The sequence below is a fragment of the Momordica charantia genome, assembly GCF_013281855.1.
Source record: "Momordica charantia cultivar OHB3-1 chromosome 7 unlocalized genomic scaffold, Mcharantia_2.0 BLBB01000007.1, whole genome shotgun sequence".
Classification (NCBI taxonomy): Eukaryota; Viridiplantae; Streptophyta; class Magnoliopsida; order Cucurbitales; family Cucurbitaceae; genus Momordica; species Momordica charantia.
In genome coordinates this window covers 16,703,523-16,726,670 of record NW_028275165.1, presented here as the reverse complement: position 1 = coordinate 16,726,670, position 23,148 = coordinate 16,703,523, and the positions used below count along the sequence as shown (strand labels likewise).

The 23,148-nt window shown below is 29.6% G+C and overlaps 1 protein-coding gene across 1 annotated transcript; it reads left to right on the top strand.

Annotated features, from left to right (window-relative positions):
• The first annotated feature begins 10,376 nt into the window (after nucleotides 1-10,376).
• On the top strand, nucleotides 10,377-13,666 carry LOC111018433 (vestitone reductase). Its single transcript, XM_022294515.2, has 4 exons — nucleotides 10,377-10,606; nucleotides 11,075-11,596; nucleotides 12,526-12,721; nucleotides 13,339-13,666. The coding sequence occupies exons 1-4, from the start codon at nucleotides 10,483-10,485 to the stop codon at nucleotides 13,487-13,489; spliced, it is 993 nt and encodes a 330-aa protein (XP_022150207.1). The 5' UTR covers nucleotides 10,377-10,482; the 3' UTR covers nucleotides 13,490-13,666.
• The last annotated feature ends 9,482 nt before the right edge of the window (nucleotides 13,667-23,148 follow it).

The following is a 23,148-nucleotide window of genomic DNA, read 5'->3' as shown; positions in this document are numbered from 1 at the left end:
TCTTTTATTATGAGTCCCACGTGAAAATGGTCATCGGTGAAAGAGGAGAAAAGATAATTGAATGCACCGGAGTCGGGATGCAGCAGCGTCTTCAAGCCCCAAGCTCGATTCTTGAGATCTCTAAATTATTTATGGAAAAATAGTTTGCTGAGAGTGGTAGTAATGAATGCTTAAATTTATTCTCGTGAATAAGAGATGTGTTTCTTAGGTTGTTTGTTTGTTCTTTTCTTTTTCTTTTTCTTTTTCAAGTGTTACTGAGGTTCTATTATTTTCTGCTTTCTCTGTCAATTATCTCTGAAGGTGACATAACTTTTGCAAAATAAAGAGAAAAAAAAATACACTCTTTAAATTATGTTTCTCTGTTTTTTCTTTTGGTTGGAGGGCATTTGGAGAAATTTGCTAATATAACCCCACCAAGAAACAATGGACTCATTTGTAAGATTCAATTTTTATTAGAAATCCAAGTTTCAAGTTCGAGATATGCACTGGTTACACTGTTGTTCAGCTCAGATAACAATTATCGATTAAATATCTACTAGCATAAATCACACAATATAGATTCCGAAAAAAAAAACCTTCTTCGAGAAATCCAAAGAGGAATAACTTATGATTTCAAGTCATTGACTCCTTTTATAATACATAGTTTTTTAAGAGTGATGACCAAGTCTTGTCCTCACCGTTATCGTACAACTGAGAACTCATTATTCTATTTTTAAAAAAATGTTTATTTTTGTATTTCTCTCTTTTAGTTTGTCAAACATTTAATACAGGTAAGGACAAAATTTTTTCTTATTAAGGATGTAGTTCCAAAACTATAAAAATGGAGGGATTTTTCTTTTTCTTCTGCTCTGCAAATGCATCTCTAGACATGAGTATATCTTCATCCCTAATATATCTTAATATATCACTGATATCATTAATATATCGAATATAAACATTATTTACACTAAATACATGAATAATGTGTTTTATATTTGATATATCACTGATAAATTCTTTTAGGATTGAAGACTTTGGTTCAAGCACGCTGCAAGTCTCTTCAATCAAGTATATCAGTTATATCAAATACTAAGTATATTACTGATATACTTCATAGGAAGTTTAATAATCACATTCAATATATGAATTATATACTTCACATTAGGTATATCACTGATAAAATCTTTTTAGGTTGCAGATTTTGGTTTAAATAATATTATAGGTTTCTTATTGATATATTAATTATATCGATATTATGCTCATTTTAAGTGTATATATAACTGATATACCTAATATATATAACTAAAAAACTATATATGTTTGGTAACAATTTTTCTTTTTTTGTTTTTAAAAAACAGAAAACCAAACATGTTTGGTAATTATTTTTAGTTTTCTGTTTTTAAAAAGTTATAAAATTGAAAATACAAAATTAGAGAGAAAATTCTATGTAGAGTAGAGATGACAATACTGTGGGTGCAGATGAGGATGCTTCCCCCATTCTCGTGCTCGTGAAAATTTTTGGTCCTCGTCTCTACCTCGTTGTTCGGATCGAGAGATGTTATGGAGAAAAATTATCGGTTTTATAATTGTTTTTAATTATTTTTAGAATTTAAGTATAAAAAAAGTGTAATAAATATATATTAATTATTTAAAAAATGAAATCGGGGACGGGGTCGAGACATGCATTTCCTATTTTTGGGGCTCGACTCTGCAGAAATTTTTGTCATCCCTCAAGTAAAGACATCAAAATAAGTGTAGAGAGATGTAAATAGACTTTTGGAAGATAAATTTTAGAGGGATAAATAAAAAAATTTAGAAAAAAAATTAGTGAAAGAAAAGTTAAAAACAAAAAAAGAAGAAGAAAAATTTTGAGAAAAAAAATTGAGAGGAAAAGATATGGTAAAGAAAAAAAATTAGAAATAAAAAGAAAAATTATAGTGGAAGAAATTTAGAGATAAAAACAATATTCAAATTATAATTTTTAAAGAAAATAAATAAATACAAAGATAATAAATAAAAGCTAGTGTGAAAGAAAATTGAACGAGAAAAGAAAATAGGAGGGAAAGAAAAGCTATAAAAGATGAAATTAAAGTTAGGAAAAATATTAAAATTCTAGAGAAAGAAATGAATTAGAAAAAATGAAAAATAAAAATATAGAAAAAATTGGAGAAAGATAAATAATAATAAATATTCAAAATGAAAACTTTATAGAGAGAAAAATAAATTTTGTGGAGAGAAATTTAAAAAGAAAAATATTTTAGAGTGAAAAGAAATATTTTAGAGATAAATATGAGAAAGGAAAAAAAAAGTTGAGCATTACAAAAAATCAGATTTTTGAAAATTCTTTTGTTCTAAATTTACTTAGAATTTCAAAATTGTTTAAAAAAAAACAGAAAATGGATTCGGTTATCCAACGACACCATTTTTTAAAAACTAAAAATCAAAAACTAAAACCAAAGTCCTAAATAAATTTAAATTTTTAAGCCAAATTTTAAAAACTAGAAAATGATAGCTTATAAAAACTTGTTCCCATTTGATAACCAAAGTTTTTGGTTTTTGATTTTTCTTGTTTTTAATTTTTGGTTTTTGGTTTCTATTTTTAAAAAAACAAAAACATATATTTTTTATAACCATTTTTTGTTTCTTGTTTAAAAAAAAAAACCAAAACATGTTTGGTAATAATTTTTAGTTTTTTATTTTTAAAAAGTTAGAAAATTGAAAATACATATTAGAGAGAGAAAATTTTACCTAGAGTAGGGATGATGTGGGTGCGAGTGATGATGCTCTCCCCCATTATCGGGTTCGTGAAAATTTTTAGTCTCTATCCCTATCTCGTTCTTGGGTCTGAGAGATGTTCTCGAGAAAAATTATCGGTTTTATAATTGTTTTTAATTGATTTTAGAATTTAAATATAAAAAAGTGTAATAAATATATATTAATTATTTAAAAAATGGAATCGGGGACGGGGACGGGGTTAGGACATGCATTTTATATTTTTGGAACTCAATCCTGCGGAAATATTTGTCTTCCCCTGACGTAGAAACATGAAAATAGAGATGTAAATAAACTTTTGGAAGATAAATTTTAGAGAGATAAATAAAAATATTTAGAAAAAAAATAGGTTGAGAAAAGTTAAAGACAAAAAGAGAAAAATTTTGGAGAAAAAATTAAAGTCGGGAGGAAAAGATATGTTAAAGAAAAAAAAAAGAGAAATTATAAAGAAAGAGAAAAATTATAGTGGAAACAAATTTAGAGATAAAAACAAGATTCAAAATATAATTTTTATATAAAATAAATAAAAACAAAGATAAATAAAAGTTACCGTGAAAGAAATTGAACGAGAAAATAAAATATAATTTTTAGAATAAAAAATAGATTACGGAGGAACAGAAAAGTTATAAAATATGAAATTTTCCAGAGAAAAAAAGTTAGGAAAAATATTAATTTTTTAGTAAGAGAAATGAAACTGGTCGGTTAGAAAAAAAACAAAAAATATAGAAAATATTGGAGAGAGAAAAATAAAAATAAAAATAAAAATATGAAAATTTTAAAGAGAAAAAATACAGTTTGTGGAGAGAAATTTAGAAATAAAATAAATTTAGAGGAAAAATAAATTTTTTAAGGATATATATGAGAAAGAAAAGATAAGATTTTAAAAAACAAAAACCTGTTTTTAAAGATTAGTTGTTTTTGTTTTTGAAATTTACGTAGAATTTCAAAATGGTTTTTGAAAAACAAAAAACTGAAAATTGAATTGATTACAAAACAATCCTGTTTTTTAAAAATCAAAAATCAAAAATAAAAAATTGAAAATTGAATTGGTTATCCAACAATCCTGTTTTTTAAAAACCAAAAATCAAAAACAAAAAACTAAGTATTTATCAAACGGGTCCTAAATAATTTTAAATTTTTAAGCAAAATTTTAAAAACTAGAAAATGATCACTTATAAAAACTTGTTTATATTTTAAAAATTGATTAAGAATTCAGGAAGTAACTGTTAAAAAAAATAATAAATAAATAAAATATCTACATTCACGTGAATCATGTGTGAGTATGTATTCACGTGAATCATGTTAAACCTTTAAAATGATAGATATTAAAAAAAGTGATATTTAACTTATTAAAAATTAGTTTAAAGACGAGAGATCTATTAGAACTCTCAATGATTTGGGGACTAAATTTGCAATTTAAATAAGGTTTTAACTGCATCTTCTAGAACACGTTGATGTGATCAGTTGTGCTCATTATTAGACTAATTTTGGGCGAGTTAGCGCACCATAACATATATCTCAATAAACTAGTTTCAACGACATTTTATTGATGGTGTTAACGATGAAGATAAAAGAGAATCATGATTCAAAATTCATATGTACAGATACTCGGGCATTTTATAGATTCCATTTTAAATATAAGCATAGTGCATGTAGATGATATGGCGAAAATGTACATTTTTTCTTTTCGAACATCTAAATGCCAGTAAAAGGAAGATATGTTTGCACTTTCCACAAAATGACATTGGAAGAAATGATTAAATTCTTTCTTCCAAATACCAAGAATTTCAGATACCATCGCATGAGTGAGTTCAATTGCTTATTAGATTCCTGGGACATTACAAGTCAACTAAAAAAAAGATTAAATTACAAATTTATTTTATGAAATTTGATACTTGTGTCTATTTAGTCTTTATAATTTAAAGAGTTGTGATATTTATTCACTATTAGCATGTCCTATCGAACAAACAATGACTAATTTTGTGCAACATGACCGACATGTGACAAAAGATCTAGTTAAATATAATGTGGAACTACCTTTTTTGGAGTAAGATATTAAATCTCTTTTATAGTATACGCGGCATAATTTACTCAATTTATATATATAAAAAGTTATTTGTCTTCCACGTCGTATTATGATTATGTTACATGATCCTTGTTAATGGTAGAGACTACCTATTTATTTATTTTTTATTCTTAATCATTATTTATGTAGCGTCGTCTCAAATTAGCCAACTTTTATTAATAGACATGTTGTATAAGTTCGGAGATGTGATTAAAACTTTTCAAAGTTACAAAACAATCACAATTAATTTTAAAAGTGTCCAATAGATTTTTTGACTTATTCAACATGTTATTTAAAAAATTATGAACTTATTAGATAAAATATTGTTCTTGACCTTTTAATTTTGTATCTTAATAAATCCATAAAAAAAATTTAAAACATACCGAATAGGTTAAGAATCTTTCCAACACAAAATTTAAAGTTTATCTATTGGACACTTCAAAAAAATTTTGTTCAGTACAAACATAGGGGAAGATTTGAACTCTCGACTTTTTCAAATATATCTTACTCAATTAAATTATGCTCACATTGGAAGATAAAATTTATAGACGTATGAGACACAAAATGTAAACATAGTGATCTATTAGATATTTTTTAAAATTTAAGAATGATTAACCCTAACTTTTAAAGTTTACAGATTAAATTTGTAATTAAAATTTTAAATATATATATATATATATATTTTGGAAGATGTACTTCGCTGTTTTGTGTCTCACCAATCATTCTACCCATTCAGCCTTTCATGTTGATCTTAATCCAGAGGAGGTTTCTAGACATTCAATTATATGCAAACATGGGGCTCTTCCTGCAACTTATTCTTCCCCTCATAAATGAAAGGTTTATGAAAATTATTCAATTCATAGATTTGTTAGTTCAAAAAATCAAAATAAAATTATTGAACTATTTCTTCTGGCCCTTTTCCAAATATGACCCTTAGGATTTCGATTCATTGATTTGCTAGTTAAAAAAAATCAAAATAAGATTATCATACTGTTGATATAATAATATGTCCAAATATAGTGGAGCTTGAGAGGGAAGACCTCTCGAACGAGCTTATGTGAAACGAGATGGAGGAGGAAGACTTGAACACTCTGATGCTCAAGTTAGTCTGAGTTCGAGTTTGATAGATCAGTTTCAGACAAAAATTGCATACTTGATTGAGTGGAGTGAATGTGTATTTATAGGGAATTGAGGGGTAGTTACTCATCCCATCAATTGTAAACTGTTTTCAGATAAGTAAACTCTTCTGTGCGCACTGTTGACGAAACCATATGGCGTCAGAATTTGTCATTGAAGAACTCGACGGTAGATGAACTTAGGAGCTCTTACGTAGATGAATTTAGGAGCCCGACAGTGGATGAGCTTAGGAGCCCATCCATAGATGAGCTTAAAATTTCTTCCGACGATTAGCTTTGCAGCTTGACGGTAAATAAGCTTAAAGAGGTCTTCTGTGGATGAACTTAGAAGCTCTTCCATAGATAGGAGCTATATTGGTTAAAATTACATAGATCTCTTCATTTAGGTGTAAATTTCGCATTTAGTAAGGAAAAAAAAAAGGTAAAAGGTTAATTCTATTTCATTCAAAATGGTTCGGATGTCCATTATAGACCTCCAAAATTTCTAAAAAAAACAAAACTCAAAACGAAAAATGCTGTCAATCTTACCAAAGACTTGAGAAATCCGTCCCCTAAGTACTTATTGAAAAAGGTTTAAAAAAAATATTCTCTCCATTTCATGCGAGGTTCTAAATGTTGATCATGTCGATCATGTCGATGTATATTTCTTTAAAAGTCAGGAAAATAAAAAATCGAAAAAAATATTTAAATTAACAAATAAATATTTTTTTATTTCTAAAAACATTAAAAATAGTTAATATTAATATTATGTATATATCAGTGACATTTTGTTGATATTTTTCATATCTTATCGATTTATTTTGTAATTAATATTAATGAAAATGTCGATTTATCCTTTATATCGATATTCAACTCATGGATATATGAAAATATCGATCGACATGTCGACAAAGGCTTAATACCAAGATTTCATGCCCAACAAACTTTTAGTTAAAAATGATTAAATCATACCCTGGCCAAACATTAGGACGAAATAAGAAACCTGTCTTAACCTTGATTTTCTAAATTTGGATCCATTATTTCACTTCCTAATAAAAAGATAAAAGGTAAATTAAATATAGTTTTGATGATTAAAGATCGACTTTATTTCTAAATTACTCCTCAAATGTTAATACTTATTTTAATTTTTCAGACGTTGTTAAACTATGTTCGCTTTCGCCTCTATTGAGGCAGCTTTTATTTTAAATAAACTCAAATTTTTTATGTATTTTCAATTTCTATGGAAGTAATGTTTTTATAAACTATATGTACTTAGATGATAATTAACAATAAAATAGGTAATGTCGTTGTTTTATAAATTCTCAGGAAATTTATTAGGAATTGAAAAATTTAAAGCATATTATTAAAATTTAGTACAATTGATTAACAACAACTCATCTTTCACATTTTCACAATGACAAAGTATTTCATCTGGGACATGAACTCTGATGACTTTACTTTTGGTTTCATCCAAAATATATCATACCAATGAAGATGTCCTCTATTACTTATAACTCCGACAATTTTAACAACTCTTAGATAAATGTTAAGACTTTTAAAAGATGGGCGATGAAGATGGATTTGACACGTGGACTTGTAAGCTAAGAAGCACGAATACGACATAACACATACATATGACACATCATTTTTTTTAAATATAGGACACGGACATATGACAATGACACATTTTTTAAAAAATACTATTTTTTTAAGCATATATAATTTTTATATAGCAAGGAAACTCAAAGTTTATAAGTTTATATATTTGTATGCTTAAAAGAATAAGTTTGATGTATTTTACTCTCAAAATTTATTATTTTGTCCTATATTGCTATTTATACTTATTTCTTATGTTTAACAAGTGTTTGATAGAATCCATTTCACTTTGTACAATTATATAGTGAGTGTTTGACATACATCTATTGAGCTAACAAGTGTATGATAAGTGTCGTTAGCGTGTCAAAGTATTCGACACGGACACGTTATCTAAACTGAAGTGTCCTACAAAATATGTCCTCCTCATCCTTAAATGTTTGATAACTGAGAGAGAGACATGCAAAAATAGATTTTTTTAAAAAAATAATAATAAGTTGTCAAATATTTAAAGGTGATGAGGACAATATTCCTCATCATTATTGAGGATTCAATATTTTTTTTAAGTTAAAATATTAATTTGGTCTCTGTACTTTCTACTTTAGTTCATGTTCATTTTAATCTCTGTATTTTTAAAAAGTGACCATTTTAAGTCATTTCATTTTATTTTAAATCTCATTTTTTCTTTCACAAATTCAACACCACACTACAATCAATATATTTCTTAAAATGTAAACATTACTTTATACTAAATAATTTCCGTTATGTGTAAAATTTGTGTTAAAATCTTGCAAAGAGAGATTAAAATAATCACTTTTTAAAATTACATGGACCAAAATGAACATTTTCAAAATACAGAGACTAAAATGAACCAAAATTAAAAATATAAGGATCAAAATGAACATTTTAAAAATACATGGATTAAAATGAACTCAAGCTAAAAGTACAGAGACCAAAATAGTATTTTAACATTTTTCTTAATGGACGAAGTATATCACTGATAAATATTTTTCGAGTTGGAGATTTTGGTTTAAGTAGCATTGTAGGTTTCTTATTGATATATACTTTAGGTATATAATTGCATTTTATACTTTGTAAAAAAAACACTACATTCACGTGAATCACGTGAGTATGAATTCACAAAAAAAAATGAGAAAAAAAACTACATTCACGTGAATCACGTGAGTGTGGATTCGCGTGAATCTTTAAGAATTATACGTATTAAAAAGTGATCTTTAACTTGTTACAATTATTGCTATCCACAATTTTTTTTTATCTTTTTATTTCTTTACAAATAAGAGAGATATTTAAATGGTAAATTGTTAAATAATAGTAGCATAGGGATGAAGACACCGTTCGATATTTGTTTTGTTTTTTTTTTTAAATTTTATTTTTAATTTTTTAAAAACAGGCTTGATGTTTGTGAAATTATAACAAAATTAAAAATTAAAATTAAAAACAGATTTTTATTTTTAAAATCTCATTTCTTTTCTTTCTTTTCTTTTGCTTTTCCTTATCTAAATTTTTTCTTTTTCAATTTTATTTTATTATAAATTTTATTTCTCTTTTTATTTGTTATTTTTTTCTAACAAATATACTTCAAATTTTTTCTTCTAAAATTTTTTCTTACTATAAATTTTCTTTTTCCTAATATTTTATTTTGTCACTAATTTTTTTTGGTCTAAATCCTTTTATTTATCTAACTAAATTTATGGTTAAAAAATTTATTTTTATCTCTTTAAACTTTTATTTTCTGAACAAAATCACCGCAGATCAGGCATTCGCTCCAATAACAAAAAAGCATCAGGAATATACGAGTTTTTCAACCTTGTAAAGTAGCCGACTATGGGACACGTACTCATTGGTGAGCAAAAAGCCCTTTAATTTCCCACCATGCCCCAACTCCGTTCCTAATTCATTTTTTAATAATAAACATATATTTTATTAACTATATTTACTAAATAGGAATAAACTATTAAATATTTTTAAAACTAATCATTTATACTAGTAAATAATAATTTCAAAGTGTTTACATAATCTTCCTCTGTTCGAAGAAATGATTCATCGAAATAATGAGTCACCGTCGATATCGACACATCTGAGATCGCTAAATGTTCGGGAGTTCCTCTATTCATTCCTTTTGCTTCTTCTTCTTGTTGTATATCTCGTCGTACTCATTTTCTCTTTGTTTCTCGAGCTTATAGTGAGTTACCTGCTCAATATCGTAGGGGATCCACCCTATTACATAAGTGGATTCCTTCATTTTGATCTTATATCATGATATAAGTAAGTAGTTTTTATTGTATCGGCCAAAAACCTGACTAATTGATCTTTACGGTGCTTCTTCTATCAATTAGATCCTTTATCCATAGAATAAAGTATCTAGGCATATATATTTCTTCGTTGAGTTTCTTTGCTTTCTGATATAATTTTTATGTATTTATTACTCATTTTTAATTTTTAAATTCTAAATAAAAATTTTCTTCGAAGATTCTCATCCCCAAACAAGTATTTTTCTACTTGGATCTAAATTCTCATAAGAATGAGATAGAGATGGGAACTTAAAATTTACCCCAAAACTAGAATGAGTTTATCTATCTGATTTTTAAAAATCAGAAAACAAAAAATAATTATGAAACATATTTAATTTTTTATTTTTCTAAAAAACAAAAAACATTTATCAAATATATGATTTTTATTTTTTTTAAAACAGTAAACAGAAAATAAAAACCCCAAAATTTGTGTAGTGTCCCCCAATCAGCAGAGCAGAAGTATCGCGTGGTAAACGACAGCCATAAACCCTAAACCTTATCTCCAATTACACCAATTATTTTATTTGTTGTCGTCCCAATCAATTCAACTGATCAGAGTAGATTAAGATTTTAACTCCCAAATAGAAATGGCCGCATTTTTCAGTATAATTGAATCTGCAGACGGCAAAGAAACACAAAACCAGAAATGGAAGGCGGGGCGAAGGGCAAAGTTTGTGTAACCGGAGCCACTGGATTCGTTGGCTCATGGCTCGTGAAGAAGCTTTTGGAGAGTGGCTACTCTGTCAATGCCACTGTAAGATCCGACCCAGGTAAACCACCCCTTTGCCACACCTCTATAACTTCGATTGTTCATGATTCATGAACAACAGAGAAGATTTTAAGGCGTAGCTTGTTTCGGGTTTGTTTGTTAACGTTTTTTTTTATTTTTATACAATTTTGAGAATGGTTTTAAAAATTGGAATTAAGAAACAAGATAAGGGCTGTTGTGGGCAAGTTTGATAACGTTTCCGTTTCCTAATCCTGTTTCATGTCGGCGGTTTCTCGTTTCTAAATTTTGAGAAAGGTTTCCAGTGAACCAATTTTTGGAAACTTTTTTCCCATTTCTGTTTCTTTATTTTGTGTGTGGAGGCGCATTAGATTAACTAATATAACTTGTGTCAAGTTGTATGAAACTAAATAATGGCCTTGTGGTGCATGAAATGGGAACGAGGAAGCTAGAACAAACAAGCTCTTCCTAATTCCTCGTCTAAACTTGTTTACAATTTGACATTGAGCAGAGAAGAAAAGAGACTATAGCTTTCTCACAAATCTACCCGAAGCATCGGAAAGACTCCAGATCTACCATGCCGATCTCGACGATCCGGACAGTTTTGGCCCTGCCATTGAAGGTTGCATTGGAGTCTTTCATCTTGCTAACACAAGTCATGGGGACAAAGAACCTATCGAAACAGTGAAAAGAAGAACAATCGATGGAGTATTGGGGATCTTGAAAATTTCCCTGAATTCCAAAACAGTGAAACGAGTTGTATACACTTCTAGTGCATCTTGTATACTGTTTACTCCCAACAAAGTGGATTTTTTGGATGAAAGCTGTTGGAGTGACGTTGATGTCATTAATGGTCAAGTACCATTTTTAAGATCTTATGCAATTTCCAAGACATTGGCTGAAAGAGCAGCTCTTGAGTTCTCCCAACAACATGGATTGGAAGTTGTCACTGTTCTTCCAACTTGCATTACTGGTCCTTTCATTTGTCCTAAGCTTCCCGGCTCTGTCGTGAGGACACTGGCTCTGCCTTTCGGTAATTTTTATGTTGCTTTTTGTTTCATGATCTTTTAATGTTTATCTTACTATAATTTGTTACAACTTTCATTGAATCCTACTGGCTTGCTGGAGACATAATTCTACTTGCATCTTTATTAAATAATGAGTTTAAGCATTATTTTGGTTCTTTTTACTTTCTCCTTTGGTTCTTACTTTTAGAACGTTGATGGTATATATAGTTTGTGTAAATATTTAGAAATAGGAACCAAAATAGTCACTTTTTATAGGGATTAAAATGAACAAAAATTAAAAGTTATGGTCATTTTAAAAGTATGGGGACAAAAATGAAATTAAATGAATTAAAGCCAAAAGTACCAAGAACGAATGGTATTTAAACCTAAATAATGTGTCTCTTTAGTCTTTAGGCTCCAAACTTTAAAAAGTTTTAGGGTAAGTTATTAACATGATCCATGAACTTTCATGGTTATGTGGTCATGGAACTTTATAAGGTGTCTAATAAGATCTTAAAACTTTAAAAAAGGTCTAAAATGTCTTTGAACTTTAAAAACCTCTGATAGGTTTGGTAGACACAAAATTGATCATTGTTTAATAAATCTTGGATCTAATAGACACAAAATTGAAAGTTGTTAGTACCCACCAGACACTTCCTAAAGTTCATGCTTTGTTAGATACAAAATTGATTGTTTCAAGATCTATTTAGACACTTTTCTTAAGTTTAGAGATCTATTAATGTTTAGGGACTGTATTTGAAATTTAACTAAAGTTTTAACTCCATGTCAATTATGTGAAAAATATTGATGTGATACTTATTAGATTAATTTTGGGTGAGTTAGCTTAACATAACATATATCTTAATCAACTAATGAGCATGTTACAATGGTATTTTATTGATAGTGTTAACGACAAAGATAAACAAGAATCATGACTCAAAATTCATATGTGCAGGTACCGAGGCATTATATGGATTCCTTTTAAATATAAACATGGTGCATGTAGATGATGTGGCCAGAGCACACATTTTTCTTTTCGAACATCCAAATGCGAACGGAAGATATGTTTGCACTTCTCACAAAATGACATTGGAGGAAATGGCTAAATTCTTTTCAGCCAAATACCCAAAATTTCAGATACCATCTCTTGAGTGAGTTTATTTGCTTATTGGTTTTCGAAGTCATTATAAGTCTTTTTTCTCCTTTATGAAATGATTAAAAAAATATTAAATTGCAAATTTGCTTTATGAACTTTTGATACCTGTGTCTATTTAGTTTTTAAAATTTAAAGAGTTGTGTCTATTTATTCACCATTAACCTATTCCATCGAACAAACAATGACTAATTTAGCACATGACTGACCTATGACAGAAGGTAGTCATTAATAATATAATAAAATATAACTTGGAACTACCCTTTTTAGAGCAAGATATCAAATCTCTTTTTATAGTATACGCCACATAATTTGCTCAATTTGTATATATAAAGTTATTTGTCTTCCATGTCGTATTTTGGTTATGTTGCATGATCCTTGTTAAATGGTAGAGTATTTATCTTATATTCTTAATCATTTGTATGTAGTGTTATGTCAAATTAGTCAACATTTATTCACTTGTCATGTTGCATCGTCGTTTAGTTGACATCAAAGACTTATGTAGAATCATAATTAAAAAGTATGAAGATATACTTAAAACTTTTCAAAGTTTATAGGCTAAACAAACACAACCCATATAAAAATAGAGGCTTTACTTGTCGAACTTGGTTGCAGGTCTTTGAAAGATGTCAAAACCTATGTCAAAGTCAGCAATCATATGATCTCGTCGAAGAAGCTTTTGGATACTGGTTTCGAATACAAATATGGGATTGATGAGATATTTGAGGGAGCAATTCAAAGCTGCAAAGAAAAGGGTTATCTCTAGCTTTTCCTTAATATATATTTATGAAATAAAGTGAGAAGTGAATATGAGAATGTTGCAAAAAGATACTAAAATGTGATGATATGGCTTGACTTGTGTTTCCATGTATCATCTGACCTCACTATTATGCATGCTCGAACTTCTGTTTTAGAATAAAATTTTCACCTCTAAATTTTTCTATCTCTATCGGTTAAAATACTATTTTGGTTTCTATAATTATAGTTTTGTTTATTCTAAGCTATGTACTTTTAAAATGTTTATTTTTATTCTTTACTTTTAAAAAGTGATCATCTTAGTTCCTACATATAAAATTTAAAATATAAATTCTACACATAACAAAAACTTCTTGATGTAAAAGTTATGGTTACATTTTAATAAATATATTGAAGGTAGTTGGTGTCGTGTTAAAATTCTGATAGAAAAAATAAGATTAAAAATAAAATTTAGGGATCAATATGATCACTTTTTAAATGTATAATGATCAAAACAAATATTTTGATGGCTTCAAAGTACAATGATCAAAATGAACGAGGAGGACAAAAAAAAAAAAAAGATCCAAATGAACCTTTTAAAATTACAAACCAGCAAATTTACATTTAAGTTGATAAAGGACAGCCGAGACTCCGACTGAAATTAGAAAAAATGGTAAATCGTAAACTAACTTTTCAATGGTAAACATTAAACCTTTAAATTAAAATAATAATAATAATAATAATAAAATTTGGTTCTATTTAAAAATTTCATTCATTCATGCTACTGAAAATAACTTCTCTAGTTCGGCTACTTTAATATGGTCGAACAGCTTCGATAAATCTGCTCCTCAATGTCTTAACCCACGACCAACATAAGCTATATGATTCTTCAACTTCTTTACCTACGACCAGCATAAGCTTAGTCAGCCTTAATTGAACTTCTTTACCTACAGCTCTCCTAGGTAAGAACAAAGCGACCGTCACTTGTCCCTTTAAAATTTTAATTTTGAAATAGGGACAATTGCTCCTCTCTGTTTTTTTTTTTCCACTTCTTTGACGAGTTCTATAATTTTAATGGGTGTTTTGCTCTCTTCCATTTTTGTTGGTAGGCACAAATTGGGGAGGAGGTTAGGTAGGTTACTAAGGATAGGGGGAGATTGTTCTTAGAGTCGGTGGACAAAGAAAGGCTCACATTAATCAGGGAAGAGAGCGATATGATGATCTGTATCAAAATTTTTCACTCAGAAAAGTTTAAGAGTTAGATTGCTACAATTGAAAATTTAAAGGTGCAATTGTAACAATACATAGTAGTTTGTGCAACTTGTCCATAAACAAAATGACCATCAAACCCACGACCTCAAAGTAGACGAAGAAGACAAGAAAGCCAATGATGGTGTACCTCCGACAACCTCCATGTCACTCCAAATGAATGGGAAGATAAGGCTGCCAATGATGGCAAAGAGAGGTCCAATGGCCTGAATGGGGCCATTAAACGAGAGGCTCTTCGCTGTAACGACCTCTGGAGACCTGAAAGTAGATGAGGTGATTAGAGTTAGCTTCTTTATAGTGGTAATGACAATGATGATTCGAACAGTTTGAAAAGTTGAAAGAGAGATCGTGAAGTATTTATGAAGAAAAGAGTTTTTGTTCGTTAGAAAGAGGTAGAAGAAGAGTAAACGTAAAAATCATTAAAAATATAATTCAATATTTCAAAAATATATATACTGCACCTATTTTTTCAACTTTAGCCCAACGGTAAATAACAAATTTGGTAAATAACAAATTTAGTTTATAAGTTTTGGTAGTCGTGTCTATTTAGTCTTTAAATTTTAAAAAGTTAAAAAGTTTAACTATGTTCTTGAACTTTGTAGTGTAATTCTGTCTTGCCAAATGGAGCTGGAGATTTCTTAGGGAGGATTCTGCCCTATGGAGGAAAGTTATTGTAGCAAAATACGCCATCACAGACCACCGAAACCAGCTACCAAACCGAACCAAGGGTTTGTGGAGGGACATTGACAACCATAAGCCCCTGTTTTTTGACAGAATAGCATACAAAGTGGTATAGGCTCCCTCCCAAGATTCTGGAAAGATATTTGGCTCAACACATAACCCCTCTGCAACACATGCAACACATACCCCCAACTTTTTGCCTTGCACAATAGAAAATTGGGCACTGTACAAGACTTTTGGTCTTCAATAGACAACTCTTGGGACATCCAATTTAGAAGGCATCTAAAGGATGAAGAGATTATGGAGCTGACATCTCTCTTGCACAATCTCTCCACAATCTGCCTCACATCCAACAGGGACATTATTATCTCGAGATTGGAACCAAATGGGCATTTCAGTACTTCCTCCCTCATCAAAGACATACAACGGTCAACAACAACCCAGGTCTCACCCTCTCTGTACCGAATCATATGGAAGGACCACTACCCCAAAAAGATTAAGTTCTTCCTTTGGGAATTTAGTCTCCATGCTATAAATACACAGGATAAGCTCCAAAGACGTATGCCCTTCATAAGTATCTCCCCACACCGGTGCATTTTGTGCAAGCATCATGGTGAAACCATCGGGCACATTTTTGTCAGTTGTGACTTGGCCTCAAACTTATGGTATAAGCTTCTTTACTTGTTTGGTTGGTCGACTGAATTGACCACACCACGGATATCTCAAAGCTCCTCGATTATACCCTCAATGGTCACCATTTCAAAAAAGAGAAACTTTACCTTTGGCATCATTTTGTCCAAGCTTTACTGTGGACGATATGGACAGAAAGAAATCAGCGAATTTTCCAAGATTGGGAGTGCAGACATCACCTCATTTTTGAATCTATAGTTTTTTTTGTTATCTCTTGGTGTAAATATTCTCCTCTTTTCCATCATTAGAGTTATGCCTCTCTCTTATCTAACTGGAGAGCCTTTTTGTAGCCCTTTTCTTGGGTCTTATATTCTCATATTTCATATATCAATGAAATAGTTTCTTTATCCAAAAAGTAATTCTGTTTAGTCTTTATTATTCACCATTGACCTGCCCATCGAACAAACAACGACTAATTTAGCACAATGTGACAAACATATAACTAGTGGTAGTTATTAATAACAAAATAAAATATTATGTGTACTTACCATTCACCAAGATATCAAATCTCTTCTATAGTCTACACCACTTAATTTGCTCAGTTTATATATAATATAATATAATATAAAAGTTGTTTTTCTGCCCCCATCGTATTATATAAATTTATATTAGGCAACATTTGTTTAACAGATAGGTTGTACGATTATTTAGTTGATCACTTGTCTATCACATTGGGTTAAATTAGCCAATATTCATTGATTAGACATATTACATCATCGTTTAGTTAATAACAAAGACCATGTATAATCACAATTCAAAGTTTGAAGACATGATTAAAACTTTTCAAAGTTTATAGACTAAACCGACACAATTGTCACAGGTCTTTGAAAGATGTTAAAGGCTACATATTCACCGATGTCTCGTCGAAGAAGCTTTTAGATACTGGTTTCAAATACAAGTATGGAATTGATGAAATGTTTGATGGAGCAATTCAAAGCTGCAAAGAAAAAGGTTATCCGTAGACTATGATGAATATATATTTATGAAATAAAGGGAGAAGTGATATGAGAATGGAACTTCTGTTTTAGAAGGTTTTAGTGTAGGGTTAAATTATAAATTTAGCCATTAAACTTTTTACGGCATCTAATAGGTTTCGTTGAATTTAAAAAATGTCTAAATAGATTCTTGACTTATTTGACATTTTTTTTAATTTATGAATCTATTAGATGCAAAATGGATCTTGAAATTTCAATTTTGTGTATAATAAGTTCATGACTTTTTTTTTTAATATTGAATAGATTAGGAATATATTAGATGCAAAAAGAACTATTTGATAACTTTGAAACTTTATGGACTTAATTTGTAATTTAACTATTTAAGTGATATTATTATTATTTTTTATTTTTTTATTTTGAAGATATGCAACTTCTTGCTCTTATTCGAATTTCAACTTTCGGTTCCATTCTTTACTCTCTCATTTTTCCTCTCTCCTTTGTTCTTTATTATTTTTTATTCACACATTCAATTTATTTTCTAATTTTAATGAATTATTTTTAAAAGGTATTTAAAATCTATTTAAATATGGTAAGTATAAATATCAATTTTTAACTCATAAAAGAATCGATTTGATTCTTGGATAATCTCGATGCATAGGAACAATGTGGTTTTCAAAAGGAAAGCCCTAATACCCAGACCCTGAATTCACAATGCAATGAAAGTCGTTATTGAAAACAACACAAGATTGGACTGACATTGAATACTGATGCGGCTCGGTCGGAGACTCAGCAGGCAAGGGGACTTGGGTGGGTCTTGCGTAACTGGGGATGTGTCATCATTCTTGCAGGCATCCATTTCGTCGATAATTGTAGGAGTGTGAAGATGTTGGAAGCTATGGCTATTCTGGAAGGGATGCAGAACCTCCAGTTTATGGTTTCTTATCTTATTCAGGTGGAGATATACTCGATAGAGATGGATAAATTATTGTGAAGGGAAGATGATGATCTTACTGAAATTTTTGTATCCAGTATCTTGTTCACGGGACTTTCAAATTAGAAGAAACTGTATGTTGGATTACTTGTATCCGTGATTGGCTGAGTCTTGTGGCCAATCAAGATTTTATTTCTTCTTAATAAAAGTCCCTTCTTTTCTTAAAACAAAATAAATAAAAAAAAATAAACTATAACATAATTAAGTTACAATAAATTTTATATGAACTAATTTCAACATTTTCCATCCAAATTTATATGTTTGTCGTCATTTTGTCCAAACTGTTTGTCGACTTCGACATTTCTATAAAAATATTACTATTAACTTTCATGAAGATGATTAAAAATTATCTATAGTAGCTTAACTAAATTATAATTATAGTTTTGTTGACAAATTCACATCATCTCAAATTCAAAATAATTCTTAGTTTCTTAATTAAAGTTGAAATGTTGTTATCTATCCTCTTATTAGTTATTTCCTTAATTTTGTAACTAAAAATTAGATTAGATTAGAAATGATCAATAAAACACAATCAAGCAACATGAACTTTAATTCACTATGTTGACGGCGAATTTGGAAGAGGTCCACATATCCGTCGGACCAACATTCACTCCAAGGATTAAATGAACCTGCTACCAGAAAACTTGAGCTGGTGCAGTTTCTACCTAATGTACTTTGACGCTCAAGTTAGTAATAAAAGTAAGAGAATAGGATAGACACCTTAGGTTTGAACGACAGATTTTTTACTTGGTAAAGGTTTCCCTTTTATAGGTGCAGATGGCTGACCAGGAAGGACGACAGTTGAAGTGGCAGGAGATGCCGAGCTGTACGAAGTCCTGACGGTGGAGTGTACGCCCCCAACAGTGGGTGGTTCCTCCATTTATAGGCATGTAGCCTGCAGCCTACAGGTATTAGGTGGTAGTCCTCGGCGTCCTCTTCATACAGTAGTGGTGACGACGTACCTGCATGCCAGTATACGGTGGTAACCATTGTGGTCTCGTGCCTCGTTGTCGATCTCGAAGTCCGATGCGCGTCTTGCTCGAATTTACTCTCAACATATTAATTTAAATAATTTTCATGATTTTGTTCTGACGTTTTCATTGCTTCGTCGACATTTCCATTAGTATATTACTTATATATTTAGACATGGTGGTTAAATGTGATCAATTATAGTCTAATTAAGTTACAAGCCTTATTCACTAATTCAAAAAATCTGCATCATTTTTCACAATTTTCATGATTTTTCCAATAAATCCCTCGATATCGACATTTCTGTAAAATTGGGACCTCGACAATTCCATTTACATCAACATTTCAAACCTTGGTTATATGTTTAAGAATTGAATTACTTCCTTCCTACATGTTTGCTATTGTCACGTAGGATGCATTACCCTTATTTATACCATGGACGCATTTGAAAGTTTTTTTTTAATTTTATTTATCTATTTCCTTATCTTTTTTACCAACGGGTTATCGTTTTCTTGACTAGTTCTTGCATCAATTCAAAGATGTTAGACACTATGAAGGCAAATAATTGATCTATAGACTCTGTGTGTGAAACATATATGTTTCATTCTCTAATTATAATATATGTACAAAATATTGTAATAGCAAATTTTACACATTTTATTCATGCATGTATATGAATGCTTTGATTTTATTATATACAACTTTGTTATATTTTAGAATTTATAAGTATATCGAAATCCAATATTTGTGAACATATTATCACATTAAATTTTTTGGGTTTTCACGACGGCTAAAAACCATTGTTACATTTATTTGGAAGAAAATTGACTATATGGTGACGTTTACTAGTTGTCATGAAAAGTTCTTGTGATGTTTTTTATCCGTCATTAAATATAATGATGTTTTTTAGTCGTCATAAAATCTCTTTTCTACAACATTTTTTACATGTCATTAATTCCATTTTGTATGACGTTTTTTATTCGTCGTGAAATCCATTTCCATGCCATTTATAATAAATGTCATGAATACCCTTTCGTAATGGGCAATACAATGACGTAAAAAAAAGTTCACGAAATTGTTTCTTCATATTTTTTAACGTCACGAGAATCAAAATTTATGCTAATGGATGGATCCTGGGTATATAAATTGGATACGTCGTACGCCATGGCGTTCTGATGTACACAATTTTATACTTGATAAGGAAGTGCATGATTTTGTGAATAGTTAGTATACAAACTCGTAGTTTTGGAATTTTTTTTTATCTGATTTACATTTATTTTATTATTACTTGGGTACAATGTTTTTGTAATTTATATTCTAAATTATATTATTTATGAAATTTACTCAAATTTTAAAAGAGAGTAGTATTTAAAAAGAGAAAAAAAAAAGAAACTGACATGAATCCTGCATTCACGTGGAAAGAAAAAACTACACCCACATGTTACATGTGATTCACATGAATCATATGTATAATGATAGAAATTAAAAAAGTGATCTTTAATTTACTAAAAGAATATTCGAAACTAAAAAAGTGATCTTTAATTTATTAAAAGGATATTTGAAAGTTTGGCGGTGCTTAATAACTAAGGTTTGAAATGTTGGAAAATATCGGGGGTTTTTATTTTATAGAGATGTGATGTGAATAAAAATTTAAGAAATATTATAGAAATCATGGAAATGATTTAAATTAATATAATAAACTTTAATTGTGACTTAGTTGGGTTATAATTAGTTGGGTTATAATTGACCTTTTTCAACCATCACATTACCGTATAATGAATTTTGAGATAATGTGTTCGGAGGGTTGTTTTAGAAACTTATTTACACAAATGTCTAAAATTTTCTAATTTTACACTTTTAGATTTCTACCATTTTATTTTAATTTCGATTTTACCCTTATTTATTGCATTTACATTTATTATAGTTATTTTTTTTAAATATAAAATATTTAATTCCATAAATTATTCTCATAATTCTGTAATTATTGTGGACCCCATACTAATTTTTAATTCAAATCCCTTAATTCACTCTTTCAACGCCTTACAATTCAAAATCACATAAACATCTTTTTGAAGTCTTGATAAACACATATACGCATATTCAAAATCACAGTATATATCCACTTATATATCTGCATATATATATTCAAAATCACTATAGTAGATATCCGCATATATACAACTTGAGTTATAAGATGTATCTACTTATATATCAGCATATATACATTCAAAATCACTATAGTATATATCCGCATATCTACATATATACAAGTTGAGTTATAAGATATATCATAATCAAATCACTATACTATATATCCTCACATATACAATATTTCACACCAAATTAGAAATTGAAGACATCCGTTGGAATGCAAACCTTTTAATCTGGAGAAGAACTGAGAAAAATGGAGGCGGTCGAAGATGAAAGGCTCTTGTGACAAAAAAAAAAGGCAGAGTAGGCCGGAGAGGAAGGTAGACGGTCGGAGAAAAAGAACGGAGGGTCGGAGAAGAGGAACAGACGGTCGGAGGAATAAGAAAGGAGTGTGTTTCGAAAATGGATGGGTTTTTGGGGTTTTGAGATTTTTTAATTTTGGAAAGTATCATTGGCACATTTTACTCCCAATTTACCAATTCTAAATTTTAATAATTATTTAAAATTGAGATGGACCCTAAAGATATACTAGTAATTTGTATTATAGGTATCATTTAATTCGGGATTATTTCATGACAAAAGTGTAAGTTCTATACTTTTTGATATTTTACGTAATTATGATTTATAAATAGACCATTTATGTACTAATCCCATGAATTTTTTTAAATAATTTGATTATCGGCCCAATTTTCATATGATCCAATTTGACTAATTAAATCTAAAGAGTCTAATAAAAGATATGTGGCATTATTCAAGCATTGTCATTTTTGCTTTAATTTTAATCTACGAATGTTGATCGCAAAATATAGCAAGTCCACGTGTCCTTCAATGGGAGCCGTCAAACTAGCGAACCTACAACAACAGATCTCAAGACCAACAATCAAGTTAGTAATTGAAGGAGAAGAGTAAAATGGAGAACACCTTTAGTATAGAGTGATAGATTTTTCATTTTAGATTTATCATTTACCTCGCGAGGTAGGTTCTGTCGTCTTTTATAGGTGGCAGAGCAGATCAAGGAGGATGCCTGGCGCAGCAAGTCCCGCTCGCGTACATGCTCTAGTTGGTCATTAGGACATATTCTTGACACGTGGTATGACCTCTATCGCTTGTCACTCTAACTCTCACACTACAGAGTGCTTAGCGCCACCGCTTGCATACCTCTACCAGCTTTAGCGTCGCCCCTTCTACTGGTCCTACGTCCATAGTAGATCGATCTCGCTACCACTTGTCATCCTGCGCTCCCTACGTCTATACCCTAATTCTCACCCTCAACCCACGATAATTTATAATTGGCCCAAATAAAATATAGCTCTATCCATTAATTTGTCATACTACAAACTTAAATGTGAAAAATAGTTAAATGGTAACTACGAGATTAATTTTTCTTATAAATAAAAAAAAATTGTAAAAGTAGATAATTTTTAAAGAGAATAATAATTAACAAGGGAGCCAAAGAAGCACTCACCGCGAATCCCAGAATATTTTCCCCCCAAATTTCTGTAGTGTCCATCAATCACCAGACAAGAATTACTATGGCCTCTAAAAAGTGATAACTACGGTTAAATATTTTGTAAACAAAAAGAAATTGCAAAAATAATAATAAACTATCAAATATTCGAATTTCCCTTACCCATAATTCTATATATCTGTCAATATGTTGACATTTCATCGATATATCTATGTTTTTTTATTATAGTACAAGAAAATTAACAAAATATGAAAAATATCAACAAAATGTCACTAATATATGCATAATACTAATATTAAATTATTTTTAACTAATTTAGAAATAGAAAAATGTTTATCGGTTAATTTAAATAATTTTCTACGATTCTTTTGTTTTTCGAATTTTTACAAAAAAATCTATGACATCGACATTCTATGGACCATCGATATTTCGATGAAATTGAAACACATCTCTATTAACATCGGCGTTTAAAATCTTATCCTTTCCTGGAATTTTTTTTTATCCGCGTAAAAAGGAGAAATCTTTTTTGATCTATC